This window comes from Oncorhynchus nerka, linkage group LG11 (genome assembly GCF_034236695.1).
Source record: "Oncorhynchus nerka isolate Pitt River linkage group LG11, Oner_Uvic_2.0, whole genome shotgun sequence".
NCBI lineage: Eukaryota > Metazoa > Chordata > Actinopteri > Salmoniformes > Salmonidae > Oncorhynchus > Oncorhynchus nerka.
Genome location: NC_088406.1, coordinates 61,493,738 through 61,506,272, shown reverse-complemented (window position 1 = coordinate 61,506,272; position 12,535 = coordinate 61,493,738). Strand labels below are relative to the sequence as shown.

The 12,535-nt window shown below is 45.3% G+C and overlaps 1 protein-coding gene across 4 annotated transcripts in view; it reads left to right on the top strand.

The window, feature by feature from the left end:
* Window positions 1-12,535, top strand: part of LOC115137697 (SLAM family member 5-like) — a 30,463-nt gene that overhangs the window by 15,617 nt on the left and 2,311 nt on the right. Inside the window, exons 2-5 of one of the 4 annotated variants that reach the window (XM_029674024.2) lie at window positions 10,579-10,896; window positions 10,984-11,265; window positions 11,394-11,507; window positions 11,877-11,947. In XM_029674024.2, the coding sequence (XP_029529884.1) occupies window positions 10,579-10,896; window positions 10,984-11,265; window positions 11,394-11,507; window positions 11,877-11,947 (785 nt within the window). Of the gene's footprint in view, window positions 1-10,578; window positions 10,897-10,983; window positions 11,266-11,393; window positions 11,512-11,876; window positions 11,948-12,535 lie in introns of all 4 variants that reach the window. The other 3 variants (XM_029674026.2, XM_029674025.2, XM_065024709.1) reach the window with 3 other exon arrangements.

Genomic DNA, 12,535 nt, shown 5'->3' with positions numbered 1-12,535 from the left:
GACTTAAATGTAAATGTAAATGAGTACAGTATATACATATGAGATAAGTATGTAAACAAAGTGGCATAGTTAAAGTGGCTAGTGATACATGTATTACATAAAGATGCAGTAGATCATAGAGTACAGTATATACGTATACATATGAGATGAATAATGTAGTGTATGTAAACATTATATTAGGTACATTTAACATTTACATTTAAGTCATTTAGCAGACGCTCTTATCCAGAGCGACTTACAAATTGGTGCTTTCACCTTATGACATCCAGTGGAACAGCCACTTTACAATAGTGCATCTAAGTCTTTTAAGGGGGTGAGAAGGATTACTTTATCCTATCCTAGGTATTCCTTAAAGAGGTGGGGTTTCAGGTGTCTCCGGAAGGTGGTGATTGACTCCGCTGTCCTGGCGTCGTGAGGGAGTTTGTTCCACCATTGGGGGGCCAGAGCAGCGAACAGTTTTGACTGGGCTGAGCGGGAACTGGACTTCCTCAGTGGTAGGGAGGCGAGCAGGCCAGAGGTGGATGAACGCAGTGCCCTTGTTTGGGTGTAGGGCCTGATCAGAGCCTGGAGGTACTGAGGTGCCGTTCCCCTCACAGCTCCGTAGGCAAGCACCATGGTCTTGTAGCGGATGCGAGCTTCAACTGGAAGCCAGTGGAGAGAGCGGAGGAGCGGGGTGACGTGAGAGAACTTGGGAAGGTTGAACACCAGACGGGCTGCGGCGTTCTGGATGAGTTGTAGGGGTTTAATGGCACAGGCAGGGAGCCCAGCCAACAGCGAGTTGCAGTAATCCAGACGGGAGATGACAAGTGCCTGGATTAGGACCTGCGCCGCTTCCTGTGTGAGGCAGGGTCGTACTCTGCGGATGTTGTAGAGCATGAACCTACAGGAATGGGCCACCGCCTTGATGTTAGTTGAGAACGACAGGGTGTTGTCCAGGATCACGCCAAGGTTCTTAGCGCTCTGGGAGGAGGACACGATGGAGTTGTCAACCGTGATGGCGAGATCATGGAACGGGCAGTCCTTCCCCGGGAGGAAGAGCAGCTCCGTCTTGCCGAGGTTCAGCTTGAGGTAGCATTGTTTAAAGTGGCTAGTGATATATTTTACATCATTTCCCATCAATTCCCATTATTAAAGTGGCTGGAGTTGAGTCTGTGTTGAGAGCAGCCACTCAATGTTAGTGGTGGCTGTTTAACAGTCTGATGGCCTTGAGATAGAAGCTGTTTTTCAGTCTCGCGGTCCCAGCTTTGATGCACCTGTACTGACCTCGCCTTCTGGATGATAGCGGGGTGAACAGGCAGTGGCTCGGGTGGTTGTTGTCCTTGATGATCTTTATGGCCTTCCTGTAACATCGGGTGGTGTAGGTGTCCTGGAGGGCAGGTAGTTTGCCCCCGGTGATGCATTGTGCAGACCTCACTACCCTCTGGAGAGCCTTACGGTTGTGGGCGGAGCAGTTGCCGTACCAGGCGGTGATACAGCCCGCCAGGATGCTCTCGATTGTGCATCTGTAGAAGTTTGTGAGTGCTTTTGGTGACAAGCCAAATTTCTTCAGCCTCCTGAGGTTGAAGAGGCGCTGCTGCGCCTTCTTCACAATGCTGTCTGTGTGGGTGGACCAATTCAGTTTGTCTGTGATGTGTATGCCGAGGAACTTAAAACTTGCTACCCTCTCCACTACTGTTCCATCGATGTGGATAGGGGGGTGTTCCCTCTGCTGTTTCCTGAAGTCCACAATCATCTCCTTAGTTTTGTTGACGTTGAGTGTGAGGTTATTTTCCTGACACCACACTCCGAGGGCCCTCACCTCCTCCCTGTAGGCCATCTCATCGTTGTTGGTAATCAAGCCTACCACTGTTGTGTCGTCCGCAAAATTGATGATTGAGTTGGAGACGTGCGTGGCCACGCAGTCGTGGGTGAACAGGGAGTACAGGAGAGGGCTCAGAACGCTCCCTTGTGGGGCCCCAGTGTTGAGGATCAGCGGGGTGGAGATTTGTTGTTGTTTGTTTGTTGTTGCCTACCCTCACCACCTGGGGGCGGCCCGTCAGGAAGTCCAGTACCCAGTTGCACAGGGCGGGGTCGAGACCCAGGGTCTCGAGCTTGATGACGAGCTTGGAGGGTACTATGGTGTTAAATGCCGAGCTGTGGTCGATGAACAGCATTCTCACATAGGTATTCCTCTTGTCCAGATAGGTTAGGGCAGTGTGCAGTGTGGTTGAGATTGCATCGTCTGTGGACCTATTTGGGCGATAAGCAAATTGGAGTGGGTCTAGGGTGTCAGGTAGGGTGGAGGTGATATGGTCCTTGACTAGTCTCTCAAAGCACTTCATGATGACGGAAGTGAGTGCTACGGGCGGTAGTCGTTTAGCTCAGTTACCTTAGCTTTCTTGGGAACAGGAACAATGGTGGCCCTCTTGAAGCATGTGGGAATACCAACATGTTTTAAGCAGACCACTATAATGCCTGTGCCCACGAACACTAATACCAACATGTTTTAAGCAGACCACTATACTGCCTTTGCCCAAGAACACTAAGGTAACCTACCTAAATCACTTCCAGCCCGTAGCACTCATGTCTGTTGCCATGAAGTGCTTTGAAAGGCTGGTCATGGCTCACATCAACACCATCTCAGAAACCCTAGACCCACTCAAATGTGCATACTGCCCCAACAGATCCACAGATGATGAAATATCTACTGCACTCCACACTGCCCTTTTCCACCTGGACAAAAGGAACACCTATGTGAGAATGTTATTCATTGACTACAGCTCAGTGTTCAACACAGTAGTGCCCTCAAAGCTCATCAATAAGCTAAGGACCCTGGGACTAAACACCTCCCTCTGCAACTGGATCCTGGACTTCCTAATGGGCACATTCGCCACGCTGATCCTCAACACAGGGGCCCCTCAGGGGTGCATGCTCAGTCCCCTCCTGTACTCCCTGTTCACTCATGACTGCACGGCCAGGCACGACTCCAACACCATCATTACATTTTCAGATGACACAACAGTGGTAGGCCTGATTACCGACAGCCTATAGGGAGGAGGTCAGAGACCTGGCCGTGTGGTGCCAGGACAACAACCTCTCCCTCAACGTTGTCATGACAAAGGAGAGGATTGTAGACTACAGGAAAAAGAGGACTGAGCATGCCCCCATTCTCATCGCGGGGCTGCAGTGGAGTAGGTTGACAACAAACTAACATGGTCAAAGCACAGCAAGGCAGTCGTGAAGAGGGCACGAAAAAACCTATTCCCATTCAGGAGACTGAAAATATTTGGCATGGGTCCTCAGATCCTCAATAGTTTCTACAGCTGTACCATTGAGAGCATCCTGATTGGCTGCATCACTGCCTGGTATGGCAACTGCTCTGCCTCCGACTGCAAGGCACTACAGAGGGTGGTGTGAACGGCCCAGTACATCACTGGGGCCAAGCTTCCTGCCATCCAGGACCTCTATACCAGGCAGTGTCAGAGGAATGCCCTAAGAATTGTCAAAGACTCCAGCAACCCTAGTCGTAGAATGTTCGCTCTGCTACCACATGGCAAGCGGTAACGGAGCATCAGGTCTAGGTCCAAGAGGCTTCTAAACAGCTTCTACCCCGAAGCCATAAGACTCCTGAACATCTAATATTTGCATTGCCCCCCCCCCCCCCTTTCCCTCTCTTTACACCACTGCTACTCTCTGTTGTTGTCATCAATCCATAGTCACTTTAATAACTCTACCTACATGTACATACTACCTCAACTAACCGGTTTTCCCGCACATTGACTCTGTATCGGTACCCCCCGTATATAGTCTCACTATTGTTATTTTACTGCTGCTCTTTAATTACTTGTTACATTTATCCCTTATTCTTATCCTTATTTTTTTAAGTGCATTGTTGGTTAGGGGCTTGTAAGTAAGCATTTCACTGTCGTATTCTGCGCATGTGACTAATACGATTTGATTTGTTGGGGCGGTATGCAAACTGAAGTGGGTCCTGGGTGGCCGGTAAGGTGGAGGTGATATGATCCTTGACTAGTCTCTCTTAGCACTTCATGATGACAGAAGTGAGTGCTACGGGGCAGTAGTCATTTAGTTCAGTTACCTTTGCCTTCTTGGGTACAGGAACAATGATAGCCATCTTGAAGCATTTTGGATCAACAGACTGGGATAGGGAGCGATTGAATATGTTCATAAACACACCAGCCAGCTGGTCTGCGCATGCTCTGAGGACGCGGCTAGGGATGCCGTCTGGGCCAGCAGCCTTGCGAGGGTTTACACGTTTAAAAGTTTTACTTACGTCAGGCACGGAGAATGAGATGGGGGAGCAGTCCTTGTTTAGCGGGCCATGATAGTGGCACTGTATTATCCTCAAAGCTTGCAAAGAAGGTGTTTAGTTTGTCTGGAAGCGTGAAGTCGGTGTCCGTGACGTGGCTGGTTTTTCTTTTTGCAGTCTGTGATTTCCTGTAGACCCTGCCACATACGTCTCGTGTCTGAGCCGTTGAATTGCGACTCCACCTTCTCCCTGTACCAGCATTTCTCTTGTTTGATTGCCTTGCGGAGGGAATAACTACACTGTTTATATTAAGTCATATTCCCAGACCTCTTTCCTTGGTTATATGCGGTGGATCGCGCTTTTAGTTTTGAATGAATCCATCCACGGTTTCTGGTTAGGGTAGGTTTTAATAGTCACAGTGGGTACGACATCTCCAATGCACTTCTTTATAAACACACTCATTCAGTCAGCTTATAGGTCGATGTTGTTCTCTGAGGCTAACCGGAACATATTCCAGTCAGCGTGATCAAAATCTTGAAGCGTGGCTTCCGTTTGGTCGGACCAGTGTTGAATGGTTCTCATCACTGGTACATCATGTTTGAGTTTCTGCCTATAAGACCTCGGATCATTACTGTTCTGTTATTATATTCTTTAATATTACATTTTGGGGTTGTGTCCACATACAATTGTCTCATGGTCGTGTTTCCACACATTTTAAGATGTTTGATTGCCTTGCTCAAGGCTGCATGCCAAGAATTTGAGAAGATCCACCTTGATTTCTTCCGTCTTAGTTTATTACAGCTGGTTACAGTATATGTTACAGCTGGTTTGCACTTGGCTAGATGTAGCTAGATGTTTTTGAATGTAAGCAAAGCCTACCTCGATTGTTTTCTGTCTGAATAGTTCTCTCTTGCTTGTGTAAGTTTAGGTACTAGTTTTCCTGTCCTTCCTCCTGTCCTTTTTGATTGTCCTTTTTTTATTTGTTAGCTAGCTAGGTTTTTAAGCTAACAGCAGGTAGCCAGTAGCTAGAAACTCTTAGCAACTCCATAGAAACGTGTATGCAACTGTTAGCTTGTTAGCTATCCAGTTGAGTTATCTGGATAAAAGTTGTCTTCTGATGTATTCTTAGTCCTTCTTTATCTTTCACTCACTTGTTTTTCTCAAATGTACTCTTCCTCAAAATAATTTGAAATATGATATCTAATACTAGATTATTAGGAGCTCATCATTTTACCAGCTGCTCTTGGAACAATAACTCAGTAACTCAGAACTGATGTTTTGAAATGATCTGATGATCTGAAATACACTGCTCAAAAAAATAAAGGGAACACTAAAATAACACATCCTAGATCTGAATGATATACAGTGCCTTGCGAAAGTATTCGCCCCCCTTGAACTTTGCGACCTTTTGACACATTTCAGGCTTCAAACATAAAGATATAAAACTGTATTTTTTGTGAAGAATCAACAACAAGTGGGACACAATCATGAAGTGGAACGACATTTATTGGATATTTCAAACTTTAACAGATCAAAAACTGAAAAATTGGGCGTGCAAAATTATTCATCCCCTTTACCTTCAGTGCAGCAAACTCTCTCCAGAAGTTCAGTGAGGATCTCTGAATGATCCAATGTTGACCTAAATGACTAATGATGATAAATACAATCCACCTGTGTGTAATCAAGTCTCCGTATAAATGCACCTGCACTGTGATAGTCTCAGAGGTCCGTTAAAAGCGCAGAGAGCATCATGAAGAACAAGGAACACACCAGGCAGGTCCGAGATACTGTTGTGAAGAAGTTTAAAGCCGGATTTGAATACAAAAAGATTTCCCAAGCTTTAAACATCCCAAGGAGCACTGTGCAAGCGATAATATTGAAATGGAAGGAGTATCAGACCACTGCAAATCTACCAAGACCTGGCCGTCCCTCTAAACTTTCAGCTCATACAAGGAGAAGACTGATCAGAGATGCAGCCAAGAGGCCCATGATCACTCTGGATGAACTGCAGAGACCTACAGCTGAGGTGAGAGACTCTGTCCATAGGACAACAATCAGTCGTATATTGCACAAATCTGGCCTTTATGGAAGAGTGGCAAGAAGAAAGCCATTTCTTAAAGATATCCATAAAAAGTGTTGTTTAAAGTTTGCCACAAGCCACTTGGGAGACACACCAAACATGTGGAAAAAGGTGCTCTGGTCAGATGAAACCAAAATTGAACTTTTTGGCAACAATGCAAAACGTTATGTTTGGCGTAAAAGCAACACAGCACATCACCCTGAACACACCATCCCCACTGTCAAACATGGTGGTGGCAGCATCATGGTTTGGGCCTGCTTTTCTTCAGCAGGGACAGGGAAGATGGTTAAAATTGATGGGAAGATGGATGGAGCCAAATACAGGACCATTCTGGAAGAAAACCTAATGGAGTCTACAAAAGACCTGAGACTGGGACGGAGATTTGTCTTCCAACAAGACAATGATCCAAAACATAAAGCAAAATCTACAATGGAATGGTTCAAAAATAAACATATCCAGGTGTTAGAATGGCCAAGTCAAAGTCCAGACCTGAATCCAATCGAGAATCTGTGGAAAGAACTGAAAACTGCTGTTCACAAATGCTCTCCATCCAACCTCACTGAGCTCGAGCTGTTTTGCAAGGAGGAATGGGAAAGAATTTCAGTCTCTCGATGTGCAAAACTGATAGAGACATACCCCAAGCGACTTTTACATTTACATTTAAGTCATTTAGCAGACGCTCTTATCCAGAGCGACTTACAAATTGGTGCATTCACCTTATGACATCCAGTGGAGCAGCCACTTTACAATAGTGCATCTAAATCTTTTAAGGGGGGTGAGAAGGATTACTTTATCCTATCCTAGGTATTCCTTAAAGAGGTGGGGTTTCAGGTGTCTCCGGAAGGTGGTGATTGACTCCGCTGTCCTGGCGTCGTGAAGGAGTTTGTTCCACCATTGGCGGGCCAGAGCAGCGAACAGTTTTGACTGGGCTGAGCGGGAACTGTACTCCCTCAGTGGTAGGGAGGCGAGCAGGCCAGAGGTGGATGAACGCAGTGCCCTTGTTTGGGTGTAGGGCCTGATCAGAGCCTGGAGGTACTGAGGTGCCGTTCCCCTCACAGCTCCGTAGGCAAGCACCATGGTCTTGTAGCGGATGCGAGCTTCAACTGGAAGCCAGTGGAGAGAGCGGAGGAGCGGGGTGACGTGAGAGAACTTGGGAAGGTTGAACACCAGACGGGCTGCGGAGTTCTGGATGAGTTGTAGGGGTTTAATGGCACAGGCAGGGAGCCCAGCCAACAGCGAGTTGCAGTAATCCAGACGGGAGATGACAAGTGCCTGGATTAGGACCTGCGCCGCTTCCTGTGTGAGGCAGGGTCGTACTCTGCGGATGTTGTAGAGCATGAACCTACAGGAACGGGCCACCGCCTTGATGTTAGTTGAGAACGACAGGGTGTTGTCCAGGATCACGCCAAGGTTCTTAGCGCTCTGGGAGGAGGACACAGACTTACAGCTGTAATCGCAGCAAAAGGTGGTGCTACAAAGTATTAACTTAAAACCTGTTAGGGATGATGCAGAATGTAATCCCAGTGCAGGAACATCAATCAGCGGAAATTTCAGAGCGCCATCTATAGTTTTCGATAAAACTCAAACTTTCATTAAAACACACATGCAAGGTACTGAATTAAAGCAACACTCGTTGTGAATGTAGCCACCAAGTCAGATTTGTAAAATGCTTTTCGGCGAAAGCATGAGAAGCTATTATCTGATAGCATGCACCCCCCAAAATACCAGAACGTCACCTAAACAACAGATTTTCGGTAGCCGGCGCTACACAAAACGCAGAAATAAAATATAAAACATTCATTACCTTTGACGAGCTTCTCTGTTGGCACTCCTATATGTCCCATAAACATCACAATTGGGTCTTTTTCCTGATTAAATCAGTCATTGTATACCCAAAATGTCATTTCATAAAGGCCGGTCTGATCCAGGAAAAATCCCCTTTACAAGACGCAACGTCACTTTTTAAAATTACAAAAGTTGCCTATAAACTTTTACAAATCACTTCAAACTACTTTTCTAAACCAACTTTAGGTATTAATAAACGTTAATAATCTATCAAATTGATCACGGGGCGATCTGTATTCGAAAGCAGCAAGTCTTGAAATCATACTCCATGTTTTCACTTTCATAACATCCTGCGGTGAGCCCCAAGAAAGGAAGTGCCTATAGGTCATCTAACCAAGGGTAAAGCAGCCAAAAAATGCCAGTACTGGCGACATCGTGTGGAAGCTGTAGGCATTGTAATGGGGACCTCGTTTTTTGTCTGTCGCCTTAGACAATACATTGACTGGCGGATGAATATTTTGTTTTTGTTTTTGGAGAACAGTTTTCCCTGGGATTTTTACTCCTAAACACGTTCTGTTATAGCCACAGACACAATTTAACCAGTTTTAGAGACTTCAGAGTGTTTTCTATACACACATACTTATCATATGCATATACTATATTCCTGGCATGAGTAGCAGGATGTTGAAATGTTGCGCAATTTTTTACAAAAAGCGGCAAAAATTCGCATCATCCCTAACAGGTTTTAAGGGGGTTGAATAATTTTGCACGCACAATTTTTCAGTTTTTGATTTGTTAAAAAAGTTTGAAATATCCAATAAATGTCGTTCCACTTCATGATTGTGTCCCACTTGTTGTTGATTCTTCACAAAAAAATACAGTTTTATATCTTTATGTTTGAAACCTGAAATGTGGCAAAAGGTCGCAAAGTTCAAGGGGCACTGTATTCTTATTAAATACTTTTTTCTTTACGTAATTTAATGTGCTGACAAAATCACACCAAAATGATCAATGGAAATCAAATTTATCAACCCATGGAGGTCTGGATTTGGAGTGACACTCAAAATTAAAGTGGAAAACCACACTACAGGCTGATCCAACTTTGGATGTAATGTCCTTAAAACAAGTCAAAATGAGGCTCAGTAGTGTGTGTGTGTGGCCTCCACGTGCCTGTATGACCTCCCTACAACGCATGGGCATGCTCCTGATGAGGTGGCGGATGGTCTCCTGAGGGATCTCCTCCCAGACCTGGACTAAAGCATCCGCCAACTCCTGGACAGTCTGTGGTGCAACGTGGCGTTGGTGGAAGGAGCGAGACATGATGTCCCAGATGTGCTCAATTGGATTCAGGTCTGGGGAACGGGCGGGCCAGTCCATAGCATCAATGCCTTCCTCTTGCAGGAACTGCTGACACACTCCAGCCACATGAGGTCTAGCATTGTCTTGCATTAGGAGGAACCCAGGGCCAACCGCACCAGCATATGGTCTCACAAGGGGTCTGAGGATCTCATCTCGGTACCTAATGGCAGTCAGGCTACCTCTGGCGAGCACATGGAGGACTATGCGGCCCCCCAAAGAAATGCCACCCCACACCATGACTGACCCACCGCCAAACCGGTCATGCTGGAGGATGTTGCAGGCAGCAGAACATTCTCCACTGCGTCTCCAGTCTCTGTCATGTGCTCAGTGTGAACCTGCTTTCATCTGTGAAGAGCACAGGGCGCCAGTGGCAAATTTGCCAATCTGTGTGTTCTCTGGCAAATGCCAAACCTCCTGCACGGTGTTGGAATGTAAGCACAACCCCCACTTGTGGACGTCGGGCCCTCATACCACCCTCATGGAGTCTGTTTCTGACCATTTGAGCAGACACATGCACATTTGTGGCCTGCTGGAGGTAATTTTGCAGGGCTCTGGCAGTGCTCCTCCTGCTCCTCCTTGCACAAAGGCGGAGGTAGCGGTCCTGCTGCTGGGTTGTTGCCCTCCTACGGCCTCCTCCACGTCTATTTATTTACGGATATCGGTGGTAATGAAATTTCTCTGTAAAGTCATGTGATTTTTCGGTGATATCCTTGACTTTTATTTGGGGGGAAAAACAATCAATTGGGGAAGAAGAACTTTCCTCACTCAGAATGCATTTCCACGTGAACTTAATTTCGGACTAAATATTCAACTACGAATCCTAACAATCATTTCCTGACCCCAACCATCACATTAGGTCTGTAAATAACTAAGAAGGACTGGGATTACTCAAGTCACTAGTGTCATTCCAGACGACTAAAATGCAGACGTGCAGAAAACATGAACTAATGATTGAATGCCATTGTCATCTTCAGTGCAGTCTGACATCAGATCACAATATCATATGGATGCAGTTACTGACATGTTAAACACTTATCCAGGTATTGTGAGATTTAGTGTGCGACTGCAGTCATTGTGTTAATATTTAGTCTCTCTCTTTCCACAGTTCTCTGTGCTTCCCAGCAAACAGTCCAGTCTGAGACTCAGCAGGTGAAAGGCATCGTGGGACAGTCTTTCTCTTTTCAAGAGAGGGTGATCAAGACTGGCAATTTACTTTATGAAGACCTTGACAGTATTGCAAATGTGTACCCTGGTAAAGAAGGCAAAATCACCCTTGAGAAGAGATTTGAAAACCGCCTCCGTTTGAACAATGTTACAAAATACTTCACTCTGTCAGACCTTCAGATAGACGATGCTGGGGTTTATACTGTTGAGAATACAGACGAAGAGAAAAAAACAACCATATTTGAGCTCACTGTATACAGTAAGTATTTGTGTGTGTGTGTGTTGTATATTACAAAAACATTTAATATAGGTTCCAATTTCAATGTATTTGTATTTTTTCTTCCAGATGTTGTTTCCAAACCTCAGGTGACAGAGTGTGACAGCAGCTCCTGTAGTGTAGTGTGTTCTGTGGACAATGAAAAAGAGGTGACCTTGACCTTGTACAGGGGAGAGGAAATACTAAACCAGACCAGCAGTCCTGATCTCACCACCGATCTTTCTCTCCATTTGGAGGTAGAGGGAAAGAACTACAACTCCACCTACAGCTGTGTGGCTCACAACCCTGTCAGCAATGAGACAGTTCTTGTCCCAAAATGTTGCAGTGAACATGGTCATCCTAATGATGCAGGTAAGAGACATTTTGAATTAAAACCATCCAGAAAATAGCATTTACCAAGTCAAACTGAAGTGTAGTTGAACTCATTCAAAACATACTTAGGAAAATAAGGAAAATCATTTCCTTGTGTTTTATTTCAGACAGTGATGGGATGACTCTGGGTATGGTTATTGCTGTAATCTGCGTTTTGGTTGCCTCTGGGCTGGTTGGACTTGCAATCTATCTAAGGAAGAGGGGAAATGAACACTCACAAGGCAGGTATTTACAATCAAGGGTAGTGTTTTTGGAAAAGGTGTGAAATGCATGTAAAATAAAGTGTAATCTTCCACACTTCCTCTGCTTAGTCAGACAGTGTCATTATCCCAGACAACTTCTCTAAATGTTGAAAAAGCAGAAGGCACACACACTCTCTGACAATAATTACTTTAATAGCTTGGCTTATCTGACACCAAAATCACTGCAAGCACAGAGACCAGTACTCATAGTAACAAAAGTCCTGAGTGTTTACAGAACCTGTCCAGGGGGGTGGGCGTTTGTATGTCTGTCAGTTAGTCGCATGCTTCTGCCAGTTAGTCGCACCTCATCTTAGGCCCATATTTACTTTCCTTTATCTGTCTTCATAGATTCATCCAAAAGAGTGCAAGTTGACATTGAGTATGCAACAATAATTCCTAAAAAACGAAGAGATAACCAGGTTAGTAAAAAACCTACAGGCTGATTGACAATACAGCAGCTTTATCAGCCCTCATGTCACCAACTGTAGGCTTTAGCTCTGTGTCAGTGGGTTAATGTGGTCTTGAGTTGCACAGACCACCTGAGGTTGATACCCGGCCTGATGTCGTTATGATATGGTTTGGTTGCACAATGAGAAGCCACACAGCACATACTGGAGTGCCAGTTCTAGGTCCAAAAGACTTCTTAACAGCTTCTACCCCAAAGCCATGAGACTTCTGAACAGCTAATCAAATGGCGACCCAGACCATTTGCATTAACCCCCCCCCCTCTTTTACGCTGCTACTACTCTCTGTTTATCTATGCATAGTCACTTTAACTACGTATATATACACACATACTACCTCAATCCTCGACTTACCGGTGCCCCCGCACATTGACTCTGTACCGGTACCCCCTGTATATAGCCCCACTATTGTTATTTTACTGCTGCTCTTTAATCTTTTGCAACTTTTTTTTATTTTTATTTTTTTTACTTTAAGAAAAAAAAGTGTTAACTGCATGGTTGGTTAAGGGCTTGTACAGTAAGTAAGTATTTCACTGTAAGGTC